Here is a 27333-nt window from a genome sequence, read left to right on the forward strand (position 1 = left end):
AGTACTAATAAGGCACCTCGTCGCCGGCGAACTGTTCTGTGGCGTTGGCAGAAGGTTAGAACCAATGGTTATAGGTGTGTGTAGTCAGTGTGAAGATGATGATGATGTATTTATTAAGGGGATCGTAGCTCGGGCTCGAACAGTAAACGAGGAGGTCATCCGTGGCTCACGCTACTAACGTCATCCATTTGCCTGGCGCTTCGCTTCCTTGAGCGAAGCCAATAGAACGTGCGCTGCGAGAGAGAGGGGCTGGTCTGGTCTCTGACATCCGATTCTTTCCCTAATCCTGTGCTGCTGGAGGAATTTTAAATCCGCTTTCCAACCTGCCACAGCAGCCGCGAGCGCGCGCAGGCGGTGGGTTAAATCTGTTGAATTGGGTTGTTTGGGTTACTTTACGTGCGGACGTTGATCTGTCCACATCAAGCCATGCCGCATTTAACGGCGAGCCTCTGTAGGTTGCATTGTTGATATAAATATTAAACAAATGAGAGAGGAGGAGTCGGCTGCCGTTTGTTTATGGATAAAGGGATGCGGAGCGCAATTGCACAGGGGACTGGAGCCACTTGGAGATGGGACTTGGCGGTGCCAGACCTTACGCAAGTTGAATGTTTGCAGTGCGTGAGGGAAATCAACCACAACTACAAGATTCTTGGTCAGAGAAAGCATTTCCTCCCGCTGAGAGGGAAACGCAACATGACAAATGAGACTGTGGCGCTGTCAACATATTTCTCTATGCAAACCACTACATTAGGTTTCCATTAAAGCATCCTCGGAGTTTCAAAGCTCAAACTTTCCAGCTTCCTATTGTAGGACTGAGATTTGGACCCAAAACAGACATTGTTCTCCTCACATCCATTACGGATGAAAAAGCTGTCACACATCGAGGTGTTTTTGAACGTGTGAATCGCCATCTGCATCCTTTTCTGCAAAGGATGCACCCAGAAAACAATAGCAACTCATCTGAGAATGTGCCAACAGGCGCCGGTGGTCCTGCCCACGAGAGGGCTGAGGTGGACGGACTGGACCAAGCCGAGGTATCAAATAACGAGCTGCAGACTGGCCAGCCCGCTCAGTCTGCACAGAGTACGATGGAGCAGGAGGAGGCAGCCCACGTCCCACAGAACCACGAGGAGGGAAATCAGTGCTCAGACGAGAGCGAAAAAGCTCCCGAGGACAGCACCACGCAACTTATCGAGACGGGATGCACGGACAAGAAGCCGCTCTCGACATCCACGGACCAGGGGCCACCCGGTCCACCGCACGCATCGGACTTCACGCCGCCCGAGGGAGGGTTTGGGTGGCTGGTGGTCTTCGCCGCTACCTGGTGCAACGGGTCCATCTTTGGCATACAGAACGCCTTTGGTATTCTCCATGCCATGCTGGTGAAAGCCCATGCGGACCCTGACGACAAGGCGTCGCAGTTTAAAGTAGGTGAGTTTGTGGTGCACTTGTTGGGCGTCCAACAATAGGCTACTGTTGCTGTGTGATTAAACAGGTACGTGGCAACTTTAGGTCTACCTGTCGCCTGAGCTGATAATTGACGAGCGTGGGCTATTACGCGCTGACATAAATCAGTATGACACCTCCAATTTTTCCCCATTTGTCTAGGCATGACTCACACCCGGGATGCTGACAAGCAACTTATTAAAGGAGTTTCAACTAGGACACAGTTAGTAGAGCAGTGAAGACTCCGAAACGAAGTGATACCTTGCTCCTACATTTGACGTCTGGGGGTCCAGAAGCCTAGACCCCCTGGAGTAGCTTTTGTCACATTAGGTCTTGCATCATTTGCCTTGTAGAACACAGATGCTCCCTGGCCACTTTTAGCAGCTACACCCTACAACACCATATTCTTGTCACCTGATGAATGTCTGTGTGCAAAAATGCAGAACAGACTAGGAGGCTGTCCCTAGGTAGTCATTAAGTGACTATAGCCCAAGCCCATGCAATCCAAGTGTTAACCCTAACACATGCCGTTTTAAAATGTTATTTAAAACATGTTTTAGGGTTCTTGATACTTTTATTTGGCAGGACAGACAGGAAATGGCTTGGCGAGATGGATGGGTTAAGGTTTGGAAATGACTCAGGTCAGATTCAAACCTGGGTCCCCATGCACATGATGTCTGTTTGTGATGGGCGTATATTAGAGTGTTGCGCCACACCACCCCTCATATGCATGGCTGCATATTTTGTATCATCTTGAAGAATGTGAGGTTATTGTGCCGTGGGAGAGTTGATGGCATAGGGCCATGTCTTATTGAGATTCCTGTGCACGCACTCTCCTCTCCTCTGCCAAGACAATGACTATCCTATGACTGGTGCACTGACCTTACAGTGGGAAGACTTTGCGTAGTTTGCTTTAGGTTTCTGTTTAGGCTTTTCCGACAATGTTTTTGTTCCATCTTTTCGCATTTCACTTTCTTTTTTCTTTCTTTCTTTCTCAGAGGGGTAAAATGGATGTAGTGTTCTCCTATCAAAGGGGATTTAACTGGACTGGTTGGGACTGATCCATCCTAGAGAGGGAGAGAGAGAGAGAGAGAGAGAGAGAGAGAGAGAGAGGGGAGGGAGGAGGGGGAGGCCATAAAGGGCTTAAAGGAGGCAGACACATTTTTCACTGCTGCCCACTCAATTTGGTGTTCAGAGTGCAAGGTCAGAGAGTGCTGTTTGATCACACACACAGTGTTGTTTGCCAGTCAAATGCCCTCACCCACAATTTTTGTGCGAAAATTGTGTAGTGATGCAGTGTACATATTAAACCGTTACTACAGAACACACAGGTTTACCAGTCGTGCTGACATGAAAGCATAAGCTGTGGGGAAAGCACAAACTTTTACAGAGGCAGTTAACATTTGATGTAAAAAAGGACATTGGATAATGTTGTCGCTCAGTTGAATTAGGGGAACTATGATAGTCTAAGTTGGGATCAAAATTGATTGAAGAGCTTTAATCCTTATACTAAGTATGAACACAACGATAACAAGGGTTTATTTCACAGGGTCTTTTATAGTGTAATAACATGTAGCAACATGTCATATTACTATATGTACTTACATTGTACATTTCCAGATCCTAACCCTTACCCTAAGTTACAGTGTAAGAACAAAATGTTACATGTCGTTACATGCTTTGTTACACTGTATCTAATTGATATAATATGCATAGTAAATCATGAGTAACCGACACAATACAACTTCTTCACTGGCCACTTGAAACACCGCCTCCGATAAAAAATGCTCATCTGGAGGAAAGACGTAGCCACACACCCCCCTACACTCCCACAATCTCACACATTGTAATATTGGCAGGAAACAATGCGATTGTGTTCTCTCTCCTTTGCGAGGATGCATCGGGGGTTCTATGGAAGTCTTTGCTTGTTATACGTCTGGACGTTTCCCTGTTGAACTTGGCAGGCCACCAAGTTCTCACAGGCTCGCACACACTCAGCTGTGCATAGCTTTGAAAACAGGCTGGAACAGAACAGCAGGATTCTCATTTTCTTATTATATAATTCAAAAGCCCATTAACCTCAGTGTTTGGGGAATGTCATATGCTCTGTGTCATGGCGGTGCTTTCCACAGGTGTTTATGTCTGTCTGATGACTCAGAAATGCGGAGCTATGTCTCTCACCTTTGTTAGAGTTAGTTAGTTAAATGTCTTCTCGCTAATAATACAGCAGTGGAATTAGTTATTGAATCACCTTTGCAAGATGGCCACTCAGTCACATTGGTATTGTTTATTGTTTGCCGTGTCTTTGCTAACTGTCCTCTTCTTTCAACTGTTGGAAATGGTTGATTTCGGACTGAGTTCAAACAGAGTGCCTTTTCTATTACTAATTAAACTACAGAGAAAGTGATTTTCATGGGGGCATTATAGTGGGGGATAATAAGAATGTTCAGTCAGGGAGCACTAGCCAAGACGTGGTTGTGGTAGTTTTGTATGTGGGGAATGGGTCTATAACAAAATGAATCTTTTCATTGTAGGCTAACAGTTCATGATTAAAAGACACATTTGATTTTCGTCAAAGCTGAAACCAGGCTTACCATGGCACATGTGTTTTGGTTAGAGCCAAGAGTCCACCTTAGTGCGAAAGTGATTTGCCTTGCCTTGATGGATGGAACCATTTAAAAATATATGATTGAGTTTCACATCATTGAGTTTCAATGTTCTATGATTTGTGTTTGTTAATTCCTAAGTATGGTATGGGTCTTGGCTTCAAATCTTTCTCTTACACTCCCCTTTTTTCTTCCATCTGGTGAAGGATGGTCTGGACTGCTGCCATGTTAATCTTTATAGTGGATCCGAGCCCAGATTCTCCTTTTTTTGGAAGGATGTACAGCAGTATATATAAAGTAATGTCACATTCTTGCATTGCCGTATCACCCTCCCTTTGACGTCTCATTCAAACCAGGTGGCGTTCTGAAGCTGTCCAACTTCAATGTAAACTTTCCTGTTCGGAAACGGGGAGGGGGGTCCGGGGGAGATGCAAAACTTGATCCTGGACTTGCAAAAGAGTTTGTGGAGTATGGTACTATAGTATGATACATCTGATATGCCTACTATGGTGTACTTTTGATTCTTATTTTCCTGTTTGAGTCATGTTTGTCTTTTATGATTGTTTTGTGAAGCGCTTTGGGTCAAGTACTGTTGTGTTAAATGAGTAACAGACTTAAAGGGACAGTTTGGTCAATTTCAACATGCAGTTGTATTGCTCACGCTACCCTTGACTTGTCAGTACCTGGTGATACCACATTTTTCGGCTCAGCCCTTTCCGAGATATGAGCAATTCTAATGGGGGCAGCATTTGTTTACATTTAAAAAAAATGAAACATAGGCCAACTCCAAATATTTTCCCAAAAGATACTGCTGTTTGCTAGTTGTCTGCTAATGTTTTATAACCTTTTGGATGTTTTTGGGAATAAATAAAAATGTTTTTTTGAAATGTAAACAAAGAGCTGCCCCCATTACAATGACCAGGATCTCGGAAACGGCTGAAGAAGAAGAAAAAAAAATCTCAGTCACTGACAAGTCCAGGGTAGTGTGAGCATTACAACTGCATGTTGAAATTGACCAAACTGTCCCTTTAAGTTGACTTGACTGGACTAGGGGATCCAGAGGTTCCCACAGATGGAATACAATTGTGAAATGCACTCAAGACTACATTTGCAGTTTTGTCTCGCATCTGTTTCTTGCTGTACCCCCACTAACTGTCTTGTGTGTTGTTTGTGAAATGTGGCGGCACTCCAACAGAGTTCAACTCGTACTGAAATGCCTTCTGTAGCTCGGCCTTTCTGTCAGCAGCTTTTGTGGGGGCTTTCATTAACCTTGAGAGGTCTTGGATTCCAGCTGATAGACTCGCATGGAGCATATGCAGCGTATATGTAATGAATGGCCATATGCATTGTTGGATCTGTACTTTCGTAAGGCGTCGGCCGATGCTTGGCACAACAAGAGCCCATAGATCATATAGATTGAAATCTATACGACAATGGAGGGATGTATAGGTTCACAGCTCCCATTTTGGGCCTGTTTGCCTAACTTGTTCCCCTCTGCTCAGCATGTGTTCGCACGCTGCATCCCGCTTCCTCTGAGATACGAAATTCTAGGACGTGCACCAAGCACTTTGGACACGTTTTGCAGTCTCTGTGGGAACCTCAGACAGAATTATTGTTGTGCACAAAAAAAAATCAATTAATCATGAACAGCTATAAAATCTGCTTTTTCCTTTCCAGATTGTTCTAGCTTTGCCAGTTTGTGTCTTTGTAAAAAGCGCCAGTGATGACATAAATTATGCCGGGCCTATGTATATAGATGGTGGGGTGGAGTGGTTTGGGGCTGTATGGGGGTGGGTGGTGGATGAGGAGGGGGTAGATATACTGTTCAATCTCTGCTTTGCCCTGGGGGCTGGCCCTGCTCTTCCCCAAAAACTGTCAGAGTACATCTGTCACACTGTTAGTGGGTCGTTTAACTAGAGGAGTGCTCCCGCTTTGGCGCTTGCTCTGGCTTTGTTGTCACCACCATTCCCATCCCCACCTCCCCTACACCACCGCTCCCTCCCCAAACTCACTTTTGTTATGAAGTGTTCAGACCTAATTCCACTTAATGAGGTCCATTTCATTCATTCTTTAACAGGAAAGAGGTTTATCTCACATATTTTCCAGTCATTTTTCATTCGATCCTGTTTAATGCCAATCAGGCAGTAAGCCTGCAGGCTGTGTAGACGGGGATACCGTCACCATTCGGAAGTATACGTATATATCATAAGATGTGCAAAAGCTGGCAACTGCCGCCCCTAAGAACACAATTCTCAGTCTTTAGAAAGGTCGCGCACAAAAACCACTGCAGCAGAAAGACATGGTCAGCAGAGAAGACATGATTGTTTATCGTCGGGAAAGTCTGAATGCTTCAGCCAAGTCTGACCCCTGGAGGCCCTGCTTTGGACAGACTGCCTAGACCTCGGCAGGATTTCATCTGTTGGGGGTCTGCACTTAACGTCAACACAGGGTAGTAGGCTAATCCAGATCTTAATATTCTCAGGAATGTGCAGCGTGTGTTCAGGGTGAGGGTCTGAAACACTATGCTATACCACATCAGTCTCATTATTTGAGGAATTATGTGCATCGAATGTGTATTGATGTTCTATATACAGTTCATACACAAACTTGGAGCTCCGTGCATATAATACTAACACATGTATGCACATGTATAAATGTATGTCTTTTTCTTCTACTTTTCAATGGGGACTTCGTCTGGACTGGATGTGTGATAATACGCCTAAACAATGGGTTCTCTGTAACAGGGCGTTGCACTATGTAGGTTAATATGCTATATTAGGTGCATGCTTTTCCTCATAGTTCCTAAAACAATGGTAGCTTAAAGGAACATTAAACAAAGTTTGGGTACATACAGAGTCCAGTCCGGTATACACACAAACAATCGTAGGCATGTTGCAATGCAGAAATAAATCATGTATGGGGACCTGTTGCATGTGTGACCTGACCCTGCGTGTCAAGGTCAAAGGCATTGTGCTAGATGTTGCAGTCTTTATGTTGGACTGGGCCTTTCTCTTCCTGACAAAAACAAAAAAAGTATGCCCAAACATTCATTTTGTTTTTGCATTCTATGTTTGGCCAGACTTCAGTTTTGATTTTCTTTGCTTGGGTGACTAGGTTTGGGAGGGGGGCAACGGCCGGCAACTCTGAATTGTTGCCAAGACACACTGAGAGAGAGAGAGAGCGGCACCGTACCGTACCACACCGCTGAACACAACATCGGCCCCGTGTCACCACACCACTCACTCACTCCAATGTTTAACCAGAGTCCTCGAATGTCGTTGACTTAAGCCTGGCGCTGTAGACATTAAACTACCTTTGGACCATAAAATAACACCATGTCTGTCTGACTGCTAGGAAGGGAAAAAATGCATTATATTGTGCGTCTCGTCTGTGTACTTTGGTGTGATTCACCGGCTCATGCAATTCTGCGTGACCTCGGGCTCTGAACCGTGATGTGCTGTTGTTGCCTAGGCATTAGCCAATTACCACCTGGGAAACAAGACCAAGTATTGGACATCTTGTTTCTGCTCTTTGCCCACAATTATAGCATTATAGCTGTGGAAAAATAACATTTGATGTGCGGTGGAAAAGTACAACATGATCTTTTTTCCCCCTGATAATGCACTGACTTCGCTCCCGCTTTGTGTTAACTCTTTCTTTCTTTATTTATTTTCTTTCTCTCCCACTTTCTTTCTGTCTGTCTGTCCTTCTTTCTTTCTTTCTTTGAATTAGTTGGATAGTAGCCAAAAGCTATTCACTTGGTAATGAATGATAGATATATTTAGGTTCATGTTGTGTCATCATGATTACTTGTACTGTACAAGAAAACTTCCTCCCTTCAGATGTTGGTTTGAATGTTCTCATTCACTTGGCTGAGGCATGTGAAAAGGATGCAATGAACAAGTGGTTACATTTCTTTCTTTCTTTCTTTCTTTCTTTCTTTCTTTCTTTCTTTCTTTCTTTCTTTCTCTCTTTCTTTCTCCCTTTCTTTTTTTCTTTCTGTCTTCCTGTTTTGTCCACTATCTCCTCTATGCGATCTCTTCTGCAGCATGGGTGGGAGCTCTGGCCATGGGCATGATCTTCTTCTGCTCTCCGGTGGTGAGCATGTTCACAGACCACTTCGGCTGCAGGAAGACAGCGGTGGGCGGGGCGCTTGTAGCCTTCCTCGGCCTCCTCACCACCTCCTTTGCCAGGTAAGCAGCTGTCTGTCTGTCTGTCTGTCTGTCTGTCTGTCTGTCTGTCTGTCTGTCTGTCTGTCTGTCTCTCTGTCTGTCTCTCTGTCTGTCTGTCTGTCTCCCTCTGTCAGTATGTGTCTCAATGCATTTTCAGGCAGATAGAGAATCGGACTGGTGCTGGTTCCCACGCTTAATTGGACTGACCTTGACTTCATCATAAGCCTGCCAATGCCCTCTTAACCTCATCATAAGCCTACCAACGCCCCACTTAGTATTAACGTTCCCCAAGGGCTCCCCAACCCCTCCTGGGGTGTGATAGAGCCCCCAAGAGGAAACCCTGGTCTAAGTGCACTGTGATGGCAACATAGACGTCAGAAATGTTTGAGGCAAGAAACTCCAAAGCACCCAACATCGTTGTGTTTTACATTTACTTGTTTACAAAGATGCCTACGAGGCCTTCGAATGCGTCAGATGTCAGCAGGTTCACATGGTAGCGTAAACGATGTGGTATGAATTAGAGGCTCCCACTGTTAGCTAAGTAAAAGGGTTTTTTGAGCGACAAAGCAACAGAGCCCATGACATATGAGTATGGACGTGGGCTAGCCAAGAACAAGCACTTGAGTGAACACACCAGCACCAGCACCAGCCTGGGTGGTCTGAAGACGGCTTCTGCATAGTAAGAAATGCAGTGTTAATTCAACACTCAAAGAGTCAATTTAACACCTTCTAGAGTGTATTTTCTCCCAGAGTATCTCTCTAAGTGTTGAATTAACACTAGGGTTTTTTTACTGTGTGGATGTCTGTCTGGCGGCCTGGCTGTCTGTCTTTCTGCTTGCCAGTCTGGTAGGCTCTTTGTCTTCCTTATCTCTCTCTGCCTGTATGTATGTATATGTGTCTCCTTGTTTCCTCTCCTCTTATCTCTCTCTCTCTAGCTTCCCTTTTTTCTCTCTGCTTCTCTATGGTAATGTTACGACGGCCGATCATTAGTTATTCTGTGGCATGCCTGCCTCTCCTCCTCATTTGAACCACCCTGGGGTCGCGGAGTTCGTCCAGGAAGTCTCTACCTTAAGGGCTGCCATGCACAGACTGAAGGGTCTCCCTCCCTCTCCCTCTCCCTCTTCCCCTCCCTCATACTCCCCCCTTCTCTCTCTCTCCCTCTTGCTCTCTCCCTCTCTTCTTCCTCACTTTCTCTCTCTCTCTCTCTCCCTCCCTCTACCTTAAGGGGCGCCATACGAATATGTAAATATCAAGAGTCTCTCTCTCTCCCTCTCTCTCTCTCTCTCTCTCTCTCTCTCTCTCTCTCTCTCTCTCTCCCCGTCTGACCCTCTTTATGTCTCTGTTGGCAGCTGTGTTGGCGCTGACATGTTTATAAAGCGATAGCAAATCCTCGGCAGTGTCGGTATGAAAAGGTTCCATTTACATTTTGACTTTATATAAGGAATCGATAAAGACTTGGATTGTTTACGCTAACTGGTGCATCAGCCGCGGCGTGAAACGGCTGCAAAATATTTATATAGAGCACATTGCGTTCATTCCTCGCTGAGTCTGACCAATTAATGGGTGAATGCAAGGGGATGTGGGCTTGCAATTTCGTTGCAACACAATCAAATTCCTGTGATACACTGAAGAGGACCCTGGAATGTGTGTCTGCTCTTTTCATTCCTTCTTTCTCTATTTATTTGGCCTCTTTTGTTTGTTTTAAGTTGCTCTCTGCATCTGTCCATCTGCCTCTCCCCCTTTTGTCTTTCACCATGTCTCTTCACTTTTACTCTCTCTCTCTCCACCCTTTTATTATTCTCTTCTGTTTTTCTCTCTTTCTCTGAGACTCTCTCTTTCTCTCCTTCCACTCTCTCTCTCGCTCTCTCTTTCCACTCTCTCACGGTCTCTCTCTCTGTCTCTCTCTGTCTGTCTGTCTCTCTCTCTCTCTCTCTCTCTCTCTCTCTCTCTCTCTCTCTCTCTCTCTCTCTCTCTCTCTCTCTCCCCCTCATCACCCATCTATTCTTCTCTGACTCTGCCCTCCTCAATCTTTCTCTCTCTCACTCTCCTTTTTCCTCCTGTCTTCCTTTTTTGCCTCCCATTAACTGAGCGACTTGCAGCTCTTACAGGCACTTTTCTGCACAAATTAGCGGAAAGTCCCAGGGGTTTTGTACCATGTGTTGCTGTCAAGATCAACGGGGTGCAAGAGTGGGAGGAATAATGTATTACTGATAATTTCCCCTGGACTGGCTACTGTACTGAGAGAGAGAGAGAGAGAGAGAGAGAGAGAGAGAGAGAGAGAGAGAGAGAGAGAGAGAGAGAGAGAGAGAGAGAGAGAGAGAGAGAGAGAGAGAGAGAGAAAGTGTGAGAGAGAGAGAGAGTGAGAGAGAGAGAGAGAGAGAATTGACACTTTTGTATAGAGAGGTGTTTTCTTGCTCTCCTCTGGAACTTAGAAGTAGGCTACATCCATTTTGGGGTGCAGGTGCATGCACATAAATACATTCAACGGCCACTTTATTACGGTAATCACATCTGCCCAACTCATTGACGCAAATTTATAATGAGCCGATCACATGGCGGCAACTCAATGCACTTAGGTATGTAGACATGTAGGCTGAATTCTAAACGGGGAAAGTTGCTGTCCTTCCAGTGAGCTACCTGGACATCAAGTCATCAAGTGTGATTCCAAATGAAAAATTACTTTATTGCCTACCTAAGCAGTTGACTGAATTTGTGGGCGTAAGGAGGATATTTGAGGGCAAAATCAGATGCTGACTTAGTGCTGCCTACTACCCAAAATGCTATGCGCCACCACCTGAAAACAAACATGGCTGCCAGCCAAGCTACTACCTTAAAATGCTCTTTATTCTGACATTTATTTACTAAGATATTGAGAACCGAAGGGCCAAATCAACATTATATTATCTAATATGATGTTGCTAGTTCTATTTATAGCCTTTTTTACGATTTCGCCGATTGGCTGCCTTTCATTGCTCAACTAGCCTACGTAAGCTAAGCGCTAAAGTGATGAATGTAACTCCCGCCATAGAATCGCTGTAACATCAAATGCACAGGGCAGTACTCTTGTTTGTGCTGTTTGTAAGGAATGCCTCATCAGATAACATCATGACGGATTTCATGTCTGATCAGACACCTGTTTATGTAGGGAGGGAGTCATCGAGTCACTGCCTTCATCTGGAATTCAGCCATAGGGTATTTCTCAAAGTGAAGTGTCCTAGCTTGCTAGGAGGAGTGACGCCTATTTGCGCCCAGTGTAGTCAATTATTAATTACGCTTAGAACTAGTGATTAGAAACTCTTTGGTGAAATCCGTGAAAAATTGACATTACTCGAGCAAGGTTAAACACTTCACATTGATAAATACCCATGGTCAAAAGTATTCCCTCTGTAAGGTTTTCAAACAATGGTCCATAAAAGAGTAAATATCCAGTCAGTGGCAGCTTTGTGGGTGACATTGCCTTATTGATGGCAGAGGTGAGAGGTGAAGACTTGAGCTGATAGAAAGACAACAGTAGCTCAAATAACCACTCTTTACAACCAAGGTATACAATATAGTATCTCTGAATGCACAGCGCGTCAAACCTTGAGGAGGAAGACCACAGTGCAGCAGCAGAAGACCACACTGGGTGGCACCTGTCAGTGAAGGACAGGCAACTAGGCTCCAATTTGCACAGGCTCACCAAAATTCGGGTAACCGGCATGACGTGTGCCATGTGCGTTACGCCCCTTTTACACAGTTGTATTTGCTCTGTTATTATTTTATTCATGTGAGTTGTTACATTGTTTTTATTCTTTCATTTATCTGACGTTTTTATTTTATGTGAAGCACATTGGGCTACCTATGTATGAAATTCGCTCTATAAATAAACATACTTACCTTACTTTACCTTACACCCAAAGAGACATCACAAAATAAGCATGATGCACACGTACAGAAATGCACACATACACTACACATGTGCGCACACGCATGTACACACACACACACACACACACACACACACACACACACACACACACACACACACACACACACACACACACACACACACACACACAGTACACACACACACACACACACACACACACACACACAGTACACACACACACCACCTCGCCTACTCCTGCTGTGTCCAACTTTAGTCTTTGATCAGAGATCCAGGCAGGCACAGCTTGTCTCTTGAAACCCCCACCACCACCACCACCACTACTACCATCCACCACCCCCACCACTACCATCCCCCTGTGGTGTCAAGAGTCTCCAGTTTCAGCTGTGGAGATTAAACAGACAGAAAAAGAAGGAGAAGAAGAAGATGATGAGTGGAAAAGCGACGCGATCTCTCATCATGAGCGAGTTCTGGAGGGTAGGAGGGCTATAGGGGGAGCAGAAGTGTTCGACAGCTGAATTAATGAACCACGATCTGGAAGGATTTTTTTTTTCACTTTTCTCGTCTCTCTCTCTCTCTCTCTCCTCTCTCTCTCTCTCTCTCTCTCTCTCTCGCTCTATCTGTCTGTTGTTTGTTTCATGTATTCCCAAGACCCATGTTTGTTTCCTTATTCCTGCTTTCTTTTTTGCAAAGCATCCCTGATTAACGGTGTCTGTAAATCAAATGGAATGATAAGTTGGCGTGATGAAGAGGCCTACTGAGATACGAGCGTTCACGCTGCGGGCAACACCTGTGAAGATGATGTTGTTGAGTTTTGTCCTTAGTTATTCCCGCGGCAATATTTGAGCTTGCGATGGAAAAAACGAAGTCGCTTTTTACATATTTAATGTGCCTGCTGTACCACATCCTCTTTCATCTCCTCCTGTCCTCCTCTGTCTCTGTCACTCTCTCTCTCCCTCTCTCTTTCATTCTGACTTTGTTTCTCAGGCTCCCTCTCTGTCACTCTCACTATGCCCCCTCTCTCTTTTGTCCCTCCTCTCAGTCTCTCCCCATCTCTCTCTCTCTCTCTCTCTCTCTCTCTCTCTCTCTCTCTCTCTCTCTCTCTCTCTCTCTCTTCAATTCAATTCAATGGACTCGCTTGGCATGTCAAATAAGGTGCATTGTGAACGCATAGGTTATAAAAAGCAGACATTTATTTCTATTCAATTTGATATTGTTTTGTTAGATTGTATTAGATTTTATATTCTCTTTCTCTTTCTCTCTCTCTCTCTCTCTCTCTCTCTCTCTCTCTCTCTCTCTCTCTCTCTCTCTCTCTCCTCCCGTCTCCACAGTTCCCTCATCCTTCGCTACTTTACCTACGGCATCCTGTTTGGCTGTGGCTCCTCGTTTGCCTTCCAGCCGTCGCTGGTGATCCTGGGCCACTACTTCCGGCGGCGCCTGGGCCTGGCCAACGGGATTGTGACGGGCTGCAGCAGCGCCTTCTCCATGGCCGTCCTGGTGCTCCTCAAGAAGGTGGCCGAGCCCTTAGGACTCCGCGCCACCTTCCAGATCCTCAGCATCTTCATGCTGGTTCAGGTGCGCTCGATTTTGTATGTGTCTGTGTGTTAGTGTGTTTGTGTGTGTGTGTGTCATTTTGTGCTGCTGTCTAGGGGTGTAAATCACAGCCTCCATGACAATACGATTCAATATCAATTTCTTAAGGCAGCGATTCGATTATTTTCGATACTAATATGAATGCCCCACAATGCGATACCATTCGATCGTCGGCCGTAGGATCAATACATTGTACATATCGATTATTATCTGCACCCCTACTGCTGTTGTATTATTGCTCGTCACTGGGTCTCTATCAGCCAGTTAATTAATAGACTTCAAGAAGGTGCCCGAGCCCTAGATCCTCAGCATCTTCATGCTGCCGCAGGTGCGGTTAAGGTACATGTGTGCACTGTATCAGCCAGGTCAGTATCAGCCAATACATTTAAGTCATGCTATAAAGAATGGCTAAGCATTAGACAATTTTGCAGAGCCACCTTCCAGATCCTCACCATGTTCATGCTGTTGCACTTTGCAAAAAAGGGAAAGAAATAGTGGCAAGTGTTTTTTCTAGTTTCAAGTAAAAGCATCTAGTCAATCTTAAAGGTGCACTGTGTAATATTTTTAGCATTTTATTTCAAGAAATCATGCTGCCCATTCACAAATGTTAGCTTTTTCATGAATACTTATCACCACCATCAAATTCGAAGTATTCATTATGACAGGGAAAATTGCACTTTTCATACATAAATAGTGGGGTCTTCTCCATTGCCCTTTTTGGATTTCTAGAAATAGACATATTTAGCTGCAAAACATCCTGTACTTTGGTCATACTTGTAAATATTAGTTTATTACTTCGTGAATATTCACGAAAAGATCAAATTTGTCCATAAGCAGCACAGTTTCAATGAAAAAAGAAAAAAAAATCTAATAACGAGTGTAACCTCATAACTACTTTTAAACAAGAACTTAGAACTTAACCTAATAACTCCTTTTGAAGTAGAATTTAGAACTAGAACTTGAAATATTTCTACATGTTTTAAAGGGGCTCCAGGTAGGATGAATTAATGACTGTCCCTAGTCAGCCGATGGTTATGTGAATCATTACTTAGTGAACATGACTCTCGCGACCACTTCCACGGTCTACTGTCAGAAAACCCCAAATGCAAGTTTTTGACAGAGTGGTCCAAACGAGTGTCGTGGGAAACACTTCATACGAAAAATTGCTTGACATTCCATATTCATATTTGTATCAACTGCTGGCATTCAGTGATGAAAAACATTCTCACAGCAAGTTTATTTGAACAGCATTTTTTCATGACGATGTAGATTTTGTGACAGGCATGCCATAGGCACTGCACAAACGACGTCATCCTACCTTGTGCCCCTTTAAGACATTTGCCCATAGGCGTTTTTATGTGTTGAGATGTTTTTACTAGTTACAAGCAATATTTGCATAGACCTTCCAATTGGTATTTGTCTGCGAAGCTTGAAGCCTGCAGATGAGTGGATTATTATCATATCACCTCTTCACGCCTGTGCAGGTGTGATTTATCTGTTATTGGACGGAAGACCATAATCAGCCGAATCAATACAAGATTTTAAAAAATCAAGTCTTGTCTAGTCTTCTCTTAGAATTGTCACATATTACAGAGATATTTTTATTGGTTATGATGGGCCTCAGGGTATTATTGATTATGAGTGTACTTTGCTGCTAATACTGGAAGAAATTCCATTATCGACTATGGGCCCTTTATGGGGACATTCAGTCTGAGACATTTTGATTGGAATCGACAGATGACTGGAAATAAGTTCGTCATTAGTTATACAATTATTTAAATCAGACTTATTAGTCTGATGTTGATGTTGTACATAGGTTACTTATAAATAATCACAACCTGGGTATTTATGGGAGCTGAAGGGGACTGTTTTTCATCTCAGTCTCAGTATAGGTCCAAGAGTAGTGAGATGGGCCGATTAAAGCCAGTATGCCCCTAATAGGCTTGCTTACTCAAGCCTCACTAGCAGCTTGCCAAATGAGTAACATTACATTAGATTTGGCACACGCCTTTAGACAAGGTGACGAGTTCAAGACATTAGGCCTCTGGAAACAATTCAATTCCAGACTTAGATGGTTCATTTGGTGTTGTCTCCATCAGCTGTAATTATGTGAATGTATTGTCTATGTTATTTATGGTGTTTATATCTTAGTATTTCCCCCACACACACACAATTCCCAGCTACCAAATAAGGTATTTGTTTTGTGTCATCTTTAACTGTTATTATAAAGATGCATGAGATGATCGCTGAGTTTCATCTTCCGAACACCAATTAAACTCCCCGATCTCTCTCTCTCTCTCTGTTGCTCTCTCTCTCTCCAGGCCATCCTTGCGCTGACCTTCCGGCCTCTGCTGCCCAGTGGAGGTGGCCACGGGCCGGGTGGCATGGGGGGTCCTGCTGAGACGTCCCCCGCCGCTGGAGGAGCCGTTGCCCCGGGCAGCAGGTGGCAGCGGGGGCTGGCGGTGATGCGGACCTACTTCAATCTGCGAGTATTCCGCATCACCACTTACCGCGTGTGGGCGTTCGGCATCGCCACGGCCGTACTGGGCTATTTTGTGCCATACGTCCATCTGGTACGTAAAGCCTCCTCCAAACCAAAAAGCTACTCACCAAAACAAAGTTTCAAGATTCAGATAGATTTGTTGTCTAACATGTTGCATATTAGTACATGTCACATTAGAAAATTGTCTTTTGATTGAAGGCTTTTGTGTGCGTGAGGTGTTTGAGTAATACAGTATATCCAGTCCAGACCAGTAGATATGGAGATGTTACAGTCTGCTCTAGATGTGGACGAGGTGTGGTGATGTCATAGATGTTGAAATCTTCCAGCAGAAACACGGGCACGAGATGACCTAGAGACGGCATTATTGAAACATAAGAAAAATACACTGGCAAAAAATATCCTGAACCTTGCTCTTTTCATTTAGTTATTCAGTCATTTTGAAATGTTGTGCCATAGGCGACTGTCCACAAGTATCCTCACACTCTCAACTTTCTTTTAGTCATTTAGCCATTTTGTGTCATATTGCATACATCTGGTGTGTAAAGCCTCTGGCCAGTCGCCAATACCAACTCCTCAACTCCTTTCTCCGCTCATAGTCATGCAGCTATTTTGTGCCATATGTTCATCTACTGCAGTGTTTCTCAACTGGTGGGTCGCGACCCAAAAGTGGGTCGCGGAGGGGTCATGGGTGTGTCGCAGAGCCATGGTGTAAAAAAAATAAATAATTCATTGATTCGCTAAAAAATAGATAAAATCAGAGTATCGCTAAAAAAAATTGGGTCGCGACTGAATGAGATTGGAAAATGGTGGGTCCCAAGACTGTTCCAGTTGAGAACCACTGATCTACTGTATGTTCATATCCTAACCACCATCCACTAATGACTCATCCGCCTCACTCCTCACATTTAGTCATATAACTGTTTTGTGCCATAGGCTACTGTATGTTAGTCTGGCACGTCACCTTACCATCAACGCCTCTTACGCCTCACTGCTTTCTTTTCATTAAGTTCTGTAGTCATTGCATTAGTCATGAATCATGATCATCTTGTAACCATCCTGCCCACCTACTCCAACTTCCAACTCCTGCGCCTACATAGATCCTTTCATTGAGTCGTTTAGCTATGTTGTACCAGACATATAACAAACAAACATAACATAGCACATATATATTACAACATATAACAAAACATAACATATATATAACAGCATAACAAAACATAGCTTGCCGATAATCGACCCAAAGCTACTTACACTGGACTACAGGATCAGTTTAATGTTATTTTACTCCGTTTGGAGCTCTTCGTAGTTACTGCCTTTTCACTTTGTAGGGCAGCACAGTTCATCTGCCTGCCAACAAGAAGTCATTTACCTATTTAGTGCTATACGTTCACCTGGTAAGCTTCTCGCCCGCGCAACCAACGTCAACGCCAACTCCTCCGCCTCGCTCCTGTCATTTAGCGAAAGGTCAAGTGAATTTAAATGGCACGCCTCCTCCTCAGCAACATCTGCTGGATGGGAGTCAGAAGAAAGCGCTTCATGACAGGCACACAGCATGTAATTGTGTGAGACGATGCAGGAAAGAGAAATAGGAAGCAATGCAGGCATGGAGACTCGAGACTGACTGAGAGCGAAGGAGAGACTTGCGGGGAGGTGAAAGTATTTACGGATTCATTTATTCCTTACATTATGCAGCCGTATGTTGCACAGCATGGCTTGAAAGATTAAAGCGAATCAAGGGCATGATGATTGATATATACTGTATTGTATATATATATCAAATTAAAATATATATATATACGTATATACACACACATACACACTGTCTGTGTGTGTGTGTGTGTGTGTGTGTGTGTGTACTATATATATATAGCCACGGTTGCCGTTCACGGTTGTGGTAGCATGTCTGAAGTAAATTATTCACGGGATTCTGTGCACGTCTTGTGCTGTGGGCTGATGAAACGTATCCTCGTTTAACCTGCTGGCCTACTGAAGACAAGGATGCATTTATAAAAGCTGTGCACATGTGAATGCATACACATACACAAGTGAATCAGAAACGTAATGGAATTCAAAAAGACTTGTAAATGTGGGGGGATTTCTCTTTCTGTTGCTCTCTCTCTCTCTGTTTTGCTCTCTCTCTCTGTTTAGCTCTCTCTCTCTCTCTATCTCTCTCTCTCTCTCACTCTCTCTCTCTCTCTCTCCCTCAGAGCAGGTGTTTGTTTTCTGCCAGCCTTTAAACTATGGTTTTAGGTGTGCCGTAAAACTGTGAAAGATGCATCAACACCAAAAAATCATCTGTTTTGTGCAGCATCCCCTCCCCCCCTGTTTTTTCAGGCCCTGGCGGAGGGAGATGTAAACAACACTACCGGCCTTTGTTGTGGTCTAGCGTTACCGCTCTGATAAAAAGACTAGCAGCAGCACCCTATGAAGTACACAACCAGGGCTGCCGACAGGGAGGGACAAAGGGGACAGTTGTCCCGGGCCCAGGGAGAGAGTGGGGCCAGAATTGGTTCGTCATTGCATTATATGTATTGAGATGGGGGGCCCTTTCATAGGACTTTGTCCTGGGCCCCACCAAAGCTGTCAGCGGCCCTGCACACAACACAGTTCCATAGTCTCCAACTCAACCCTATGAGAGACCCTATGGGCCCTAATCATGTTATTCAAGCCATATGCATCTCATGCTGACAAGGTTCAAAGCAGGATCAATATTTCACCCAACTGGAGCACTGTTAGCACAGGAAGCACTTCTAAGAATTCCTTTTTTTTTCGTTCTGTTTTTCCGCCGTGGCTGTTGTTGTACGAGGGTGGAGAGAGAAAGGTGTGGCTAGGGGCTAGTCGTTCTTTAGCTTATAGACAGTAGCGGCGGTGGTGCTGTTCCTAGAATCGCATTGATGTCCCTAGACGCCTGTAAGAAAATATGCTTACAGCAAGTGGTCCTCCTGTTCCTAGAATCGCATGGCTTCCCCCTGCCCTCGGTGCGCAAATAAGATTAAAAACGAAGAGTTCAGTGTGACTGAGAATGTTCATTTAGCAGACACAGCGTGGCAACAATGAGCTGCTAAATAAAATCAGCATAATGACACTCATCTGCCGCGCTGCTGTCAATTGGTGACACGCAACTGCTCATTACCGAAAAAATGAAAAGATGACTGAACTCTTGTATAATTGCTCATTAAAGCTCGACGGGGGATAGAGTTTAGAAATTGAAATTGGCTGGTGGTTATTGTGCTTTTGCCAAAAAAGTGTCTTGATGTGCGAGCCTTAGTGCAGGGAGTGTTGTGTAGCCTATACTACATACTCTGAATACTGTACATCCTCTGTGCCTCCCTTTTTATTCCTGCAGATAAATTTTGTGAAGGAGCAATTTCCTGATTCTGATAAAGACTGGATGCTCTTGGTCAGCATCGGCGCCTCGTCGGGGATCGGACGGCTCGTCTTTGGGAAAGTGGGAGACCTCATTCCAGGGGCCAAGAAGATATACCTGCAGGTGCGTGTAGTACATCAAGATGTCAGCACTATAGGAGCTGGGGGGGGGGCTGCTGTGGCGCAACCCGCTAATGCTGACACAGGCTCCAGTCTCGAACCCCATGGGGGGCCAAAATGTGGGGGCACAACAGTGTCGCCCGGAATGGGACATTTGCCAACCTTTGCCTATCTCGCGCTCCCACTTGGTCCTTGGTTATAAATCTTCACTGTCCTATCTAATAAAAGCTCAAAATGGCCCAGCATTTTGAAAATATTTTCTTGAAATTGATGTCAGCCCTTCACGATGCATTCTGTCGACACCAGAGGTGCATGAACTTAACAGCCACTCCCGAGTAGAGCCAAGCCCTCCCCGAACTGCCAAGATTTTGTTGGCCCACAATGAACATTTCCCTCCCCAACCCTGGCTGTGCCCGAAGTCTCAAGCGTTCACAAATCCACAGTAATAATAAACTGTGCGCTATCATGTAACAGTTCGGGCTTTGTGTGGCTGCGGGTTGTTTTGGAAACGAGCTCATGCTCGGTTCATCAGGGGTCTGCAGGAGGAAGGGGGCACTGGGCTTTGGGCTTTTATGAAGGCTGCAATAATCTCACTTCTTCCCTGCTAAGCCCACTGCACCATTTGATAGCTTTTCCAACTGGTAGCGGAAATCTTAATGGAACAAGCGCAGAGACAAAAGATCACTGTGGCCATAGGCGAACATACGCATGGTTTAGTCAAGGTCTAATTTGTTTATTCACATGGAATTATATTACATTACTTTAATTTGCTTATACATGATGTGAAAGAAACTCAGGTTGAAGGATGTACAATTTGTCAAAGCCTTATACTGTATGTCTGATGTCAATGTCATGTCAACTTACTTCCCAATTCTACCGTACTGTATTCACAGGGCATTCAGAAGATGAAAATGTAATGGCTAAAATAAAGTGAAGAATCTAACTAGATATTATTAGAATGCAAGATACAGTGCACAGCAATAGTGAGCACACCTATTTTTGTCAATAAAAAGTCAATAAGCACACTCATTGTGTAGTGTGCACTCCAAGTTATTTCCGAAATGTACATCTGTTGAATTTACAACAGAAAAGGAAGGTCAATATAATGTAATTTTAATGTAATATTTTCCATTTTTGGGAAATCAAAAGTGAGTATATACCCCTATGGTGAAATTCCATAGAGAGGATCATGATCTGCTTCAGAAGTTATGGTACATGTTTGCATGCATGTTTCCTTTGGTGAAATAGAGCTTCCCAATTTTGAAATATTTTTTAAAATGTTACTTTCCAAAAGTGGTGTACTCATTATTGCTGTGCACTGTATGAGTGAAATGGGGCCATAATACAGAGTCAGAGTCTCGACTAGGTGAAGAGGGCTGGAAACATGTAATGGAGGTGAGCTATGATTCATCTCCAAAATGAAAGAGGTGATGTCACTGCACAGAGAAAAGGTGCTTCACTTAAGAAGGGTGAAATAAGGGCCAGACACAAAAACCCCCGTTTGCCACTCTTATATCCACTGGCAATGTGTTTTGAGTGTTATTACATGACATCCAATGGTCCATCAATCCCTCATGGCTTTATGGATTAGTGATGTCGATTACCCCCTGCCCAGAGCCTATGTAATAACCTTACTCTCACAAAATTGTAATGGCTATGTCTTAATCTGTGACTTAAGGTTCTCGATAATTTCATACCAATAATGGCATGATGCAGTTGAGTGTTTTTGGCCCACCGGCGACCCCATCTGCACAAAAAGATGATGTATTTGGATTTGCCCAGCACAATATATGTGAACAGCCTTGAATAATCCAAAAAAACACAAGTTCCTATGGAAATAGTCTATATACTCTACTGATTTTCTTTACTATTGCTGCAGACAGCCTTTACATACCTTCACATAGTGCCACTGATAATTTCACGTACAGTATCAAAAATTTACTTTTATCTTCCTAGAATAGCCGTAGGTATTCGTAGGTATTGCCATAGAATTCAGCCTAATTTGCTCACTTACAATGATTACGATTATGTCCTCGATTGTAAGTGGCTTTGGTTAAAACGTTTCTGCCAAATGCAATGTAATAATAATGTAATAGTATTAACATGTGATAACTTAACCTTCTCAGTGAAGCTGCCATGCGCGTCGTGTAAAACTCCTCCTCCACTCCTGCAGGTGGGGTCGTTCATGGTGCTGGGCCTGATGTCCATGATGATCCCGCAGTGCCGCGTCTTCGAGGGCCTGGTGGCTGTGTGCGCCTTCATGGGGCTGTGTGACGGCTGCTTCATCACCATCATGGCTCCCATCGCCTTCACGCTGGTGGGCCCCATGCAGGCCTCGCAGGCCATCGGCTACCTGCTGGGGCTCATGGCCGTGCCTATGACAGCCGGACCACCCATCGCCGGTAGGCAATTATTTCATTTCTATTTTTTGTTTTATTTCATTTTGTGCTTATTTGACAGGGACAGTGCTCAATGATGTGCTGTAATTGAGCCAAATTACAGGCGCAAGGCTAATTTGCATCTCTACGTAGTCCCTGGACAGGAGCTGATGTTATGAACAAATAAACAAAGCAATTTGTTATGATAGGGAACATCATTAGCATACATAACAGTTGTGTCAGTGACATGTACAAGTACATAATGAAAGATTCAAGCTGGTGGGGTCCATGCTGGCCACAGGCTACCTGCTGGACCTCATGGGAGTGCCCATGACCACCGGGCCACCCATTACTAGTAAGAGACTGCTGATCCCTCAGTGCATTTTAATGCATACCAGATTTTAATTATAGCCTTGGTCCGACTGAGGTTGAAGTTTTAGCCGGGAATGTGTAGTGAAGTAGTGTTGATCATGTTGATGATATTTATTTACCATTCACATCCATGTCCAGAACCTTTTCAATATCCATGGAAGAATGTGGTTCATTGGCTTTCCAGGCAGAATTTTACAGGGAAAAAATAGTTTGATGTTGGCACTGTTAGTTTGAACTAGATTTTCTTTTTAATGCCATCACTCTTTTTGTCATGATCCTAGGACTCACCTCATGCAAGTGGCCTGGCATAACATAACATACACCAGACTTTAAAAGTGTTTTGGGGGGTTTTCAGCTTTTATTTAGACAGGACAGTTAAGGCGGACAAAGAAAACTAGTGGGATACAAAGATGTGGAAGGGTTGGGGAAATGACCCATGCCAGGTTCGAACCTGGGTCCCCTTGGCCTGTGTTTGACATGGTACAGTACATCCCAATACAGATTTACATGTAGCCTATCTTGAAGAAAGAAAGGCTGCCTTACAGTACATGTAAGAAGAAAATGTCATCCGGATGCCCTTGAGATAATATAAAACAATGTCACTGAAGTGGTTGTCCTACATTACATTATGTGGTTTGATAGTTTTGTGTTTTGATAGTCATCGGTGTCGTATCCTCCCAACGCCTGTGCCTAGTCATGTTTCCTGACCCTAGGCAAAGCTGAAAGCACAACACCATAATGTCACTAATCAAAAACACGGATGTTTTAAGTCCTCAAGAGCCTATATGATTTCCGCTCTCCTTGTTGTTTGAACTTGCTTGCCGTCTTTGCTTTCTCTGTTTTATCACATTTTCTCTTTGCCTCAAGGCGTGTTTGACAGGAAACACACACACACATACGCGCGCGCGCACACACAAGCACACACACACACACACACTTTTTAGATGTGTGTGTGTGTGTGTGTGTGTGTGTGTCCGTGTGTGTGCGTGCATGTGTGTGTGTGTTGACATTAATAATGGTACTCAAGCACGACGCACCTTAACCATACACCACATTTCAAAGTAGCTACATTGTTCAATGACACAAAGGAAGTCGTCCCCCCCCCCCCGGTCTCTTCACCCACTTGTTTGGTGTAATCATCTACCTTGTCAAGAGTGAGATGTGGATGTTTGAATGGGATATATCTGTGAAGTTTTGATTCTGTCAAGCTGTTGACTCTGATTATAGTATATAATATACAGTGCCCTCCATAATTATTGGCACCCCTGGTTGAGATGTGTTAAAAGCCTTAAAATAAATTCAGTGTTTATTGCAGAAGAATACTGTCACACTGAAAATTGTAGGAAAATGTAGCCTTCAACTCAAATGAATTGTAAGAAAATAAAAAAATCCCTGACTAAAAAATAATTATTTTTCATTAAATCACCTGTTCCACAATTATTGGCACCCTTAACAATTCCCAGGAAATAAATATAATTGAAGCATTTCTGTCATTTCTACAGTAGTTTACAAAGTTTACCAGAGTATGTAGGAACATTTAATTAGTAATTCATCACTTCCTGTTTCCCTGGGGTATGAATATGACGTGACACCGAGGCCATTTCTCTTATCCACTCTTAAACATGGGAAAGACAAAGGAACACAGCATACAAGTGAGGCAGATGTGCGTCGACCTTCACAGGTCAGGCAGAGGCTACAAGAAGATTGCCACTCAACTGCAGCTGCCCATATCCACTGTGAGAGGAATAATTAAGAAGTTCAAAACAACTGGAACAGTGGTAAACAAGCCTGGACGAGGACCCAAGTTTATTTTGCCACCACGCACAGTGAGGAGGATGGTAAGAGAAATCAAAAGATCTCCAAAGCTCACTGTTACAGAATTACAACAAATGGTAGCATCCTGGGGTCACAAAGTCTCCAAATCAACCATCAGGAGCTGTCTGCATGCCAACAAGCTGTTTGGGAGGCATGCACGGAGAAAACCTTTCCTCACTCACAATCATAAACGCAAGCGTCTGGAGTTCGCCAAGCGGTATTGGGGCTTCAACTGGGACCGTGTGCTTTGGTCAGATGAGACCAAGATTGAGCTTTTTGGCAACAAACACTCTAAGTGGGTCTGGCGTACCACGAAAGATGCGCATGCTGAAAAGCACCTCATACCCACTGTGAAGTATGGGGGTGGGTCAGTGATGCTGTGGGGCTGTTTCGCTTCCAAAGGCCCTGGGAACCTTGTTAGGGTGCATGGCATCATGAATGCTTTGAAATACCAGGACATTTTAAATCAAAATCTGTTGCCCTCTGCCCGAAAGCTGAAGCTGGGTCGTCACTGGGTCTTTCAGCAAGACAATGACCCTAAACATATGGCCAAATCTACACAGAAATGGTTCACCAGACACAAAATCAAGCTCCTCCCATGGCCATCTCAGTCCCCTGACCTCAACCCCATTGAGAACCTGTGGGGTGAGCTGAAGAGGAGAGTACAGAGGAGAGGACCCAGGTCTCTGGATGATTTAGAGAGATTCTGCAAAGAGGAATGGCTGAAGATCCCTCTTTGTGTCTTTTCCCATGTTGTGAAACATTGTAGGAGAAGATTAGGAGCTGTTTTGTTGGCAAAAGGGGGTTGTACAAAATATTAACACCAGGGGTGCTAATAATTGTGACACACATTATTTGATGTCAAATAATTATTTCTTTATGTGGGATTTTTTCCCCACTGAATAAATGCACTTGTATTGAAGGTTGGATTTTTCTCTTTTTTTCCATTAAGGTCCCATATTATTTAGAAAAAAAAATAAAATAATTGGAAGCTAAAAAACACATCTCAACCAGGGGTGCCAATAATTATGGAGGGCACTGTATATAGGCTGACCGATCAAGGTCAGTGTGCAATTCCATTGATATCTACGTAGAACAAAATAATAAAATGCACAGCATCAGAACGTATTTCTCATTATTATACAGTATGTGTATACAGTGAGTGTTTGTCCATGTAAACTTTGTTCAAAGTTGTTGAGTGTGTGTGTGATAAGATGGGCTTTTGGCCCTACGTACAACCTTTGCCTGAGTGCCTCTGTATACTTCAATCTTTGAGCTCTCAGATGCGATGACGTTAATCTGTTACAGATGTTTTTCTTATGCTGATGTAATGTGTGATGATACTGTTGTCATAGAAACAAAGACATGATTGCCGAAGTGGTGTCCTGTTGCAGTGAAGTGATGGAGAATAAGTGTCACCTATAACTCTTGAAGCTTTTAAGATGTTGTTTGTGAGGCCAATCTGTGACATTTGCACAGTCAGAATAGTTTGACCAAATTTACCGGTTCAAGCATAAGTAATGGAACATGTTATCAGCCATTTGTGACAGAGATTCTTTACGTATTCCTGAAGTCTCTCTACTCTCTCTGTTTGTGATGCTGTTCACTTGAAATCTAGCTTTACGTACGTAGTGAAAAAGAAGTTACCCATGAAATTACTGTAGACTGTAAGTCCATGGTTTCAGTTAATTAACAGTACTTTGCATCACACTACTTCACATTACATTACATCTTTTTGAATGTGTTTTGCATCAATTCCAATTTCAATCAGAATCAGTAAATCACCTCTATTTCACTCTTTTATATTTTGAATTTCATTTCTCATGTTCTTATTTGATTTTCAGTTCATTGTAGCACATTGACCTTCATCGGTGTATGAAATACCCTATAGATAGGTTTTCTGTTAACAAACATTCACAATGTTAGGAGGGGCAAGATGCTAAGCAGCCAACCATGTGACCGCATTTTTTGAGTAACTGCCGTTTCCAACAATCAGAGGTTGAACAGTGCACAGCTAGGGTCGTGTTTACAAATGGGAAACCCATATATATGAATTGCATTGCCTTGCCTCACTCTCCTCTCCACATCTCCACCTATCCTCCACCAGGTCTCCTGCACGACTACTTCGGTGACTACCGCGTGGCGTTCTACCTGGCCGGCGTGCCCCCCATCGTGGGCGGCATCGTGCTGTTCTTCGTGCCCCTGATCCACCAGCGCATGCTGGCGCAGCAGAAGAGCCAGCCGGACGACCCCAGCACCGACAAGATGCTGAAGAACTGCTCCAACGGAGACATGCTGCCCGGCTTCACGGACATGGAGACCCACATCTGAGCGCCACAGCCTGCCATGCAGAGGTAGGGGAGGCAGCGTCACTCATGTCTACTTGGAAATACGTAGCCTACTGTACATACGACAGACGGTAACCAAACCATACAGCCCAGCCCATAACCACCCAAGATTTTGGTTATGATCATAGTCTTTAATAGTTTTTGACAATATTGTGTTGACAAAATGTTAACTTACCTATACGTTTATGTTCAGCAGTTTTATACCTATTTACATGTACAATATATGTACTGTATATAGTACGTAAATGAACGTAATATTTTTGTATGTTTATATTATGTAGACTATATCTTTCCTCCTATCGTTAGTTTTAAAGGGTTCAATGTTGAGCTGATCACCAAACACCATAACGACAATATCCATCCTTTTGTTCTACCTCTCCCTTCTCTCTCGATCCAGATGAATCTCCTCACCAGCACCTCAACAGCTGACGCCTGCAGGAGTCCTTGGTAAGCATCCCAGGTGACTCTACCTTCCTCTTTGCCACAGAACCACAGGACAACCACAGGTTACTACCATTCAGGACCTTGTTCATAGAAGGAGAAGAAGACTTTTTTTCTGATCAGCTGCCCGCCACAAACCTGGAGTACACCCTTTCGCCATCTTACAACAATCCATGTATCCCTTTTGATGTGACGTAATTCAAAGAGGAAGTTAAAGTTGGAATGGTCTGTAGGCGGGGTCAATGGGAGAAATGCAGTCAGAACACACTGACATACTGGTGCTCACT

The 27333-nt window shown here is 43.9% G+C and overlaps 1 protein-coding gene across 1 annotated transcript; it reads left to right on the plus strand.

Annotated features, from left to right (window-relative positions):
• Window positions 1-26701, plus strand: slc16a2 (solute carrier family 16 member 2). Its single transcript, XM_063189642.1, has 7 exons — window positions 1-1431; window positions 8101-8245; window positions 13442-13685; window positions 16025-16276; window positions 19553-19696; window positions 21866-22094; window positions 26365-26701. Exons 1-7 carry the CDS (start codon window positions 933-935, stop codon window positions 26586-26588), a joined length of 1737 nt encoding a protein of 578 aa, XP_063045712.1. The 5' UTR covers window positions 1-932; the 3' UTR covers window positions 26589-26701.
• The last annotated feature ends 632 nt before the right edge of the window (window positions 26702-27333 follow it).

This window comes from Engraulis encrasicolus, chromosome 23, assembly GCF_034702125.1.
Source record: "Engraulis encrasicolus isolate BLACKSEA-1 chromosome 23, IST_EnEncr_1.0, whole genome shotgun sequence".
Classification (NCBI taxonomy): Eukaryota; Metazoa; Chordata; class Actinopteri; order Clupeiformes; family Engraulidae; genus Engraulis; species Engraulis encrasicolus.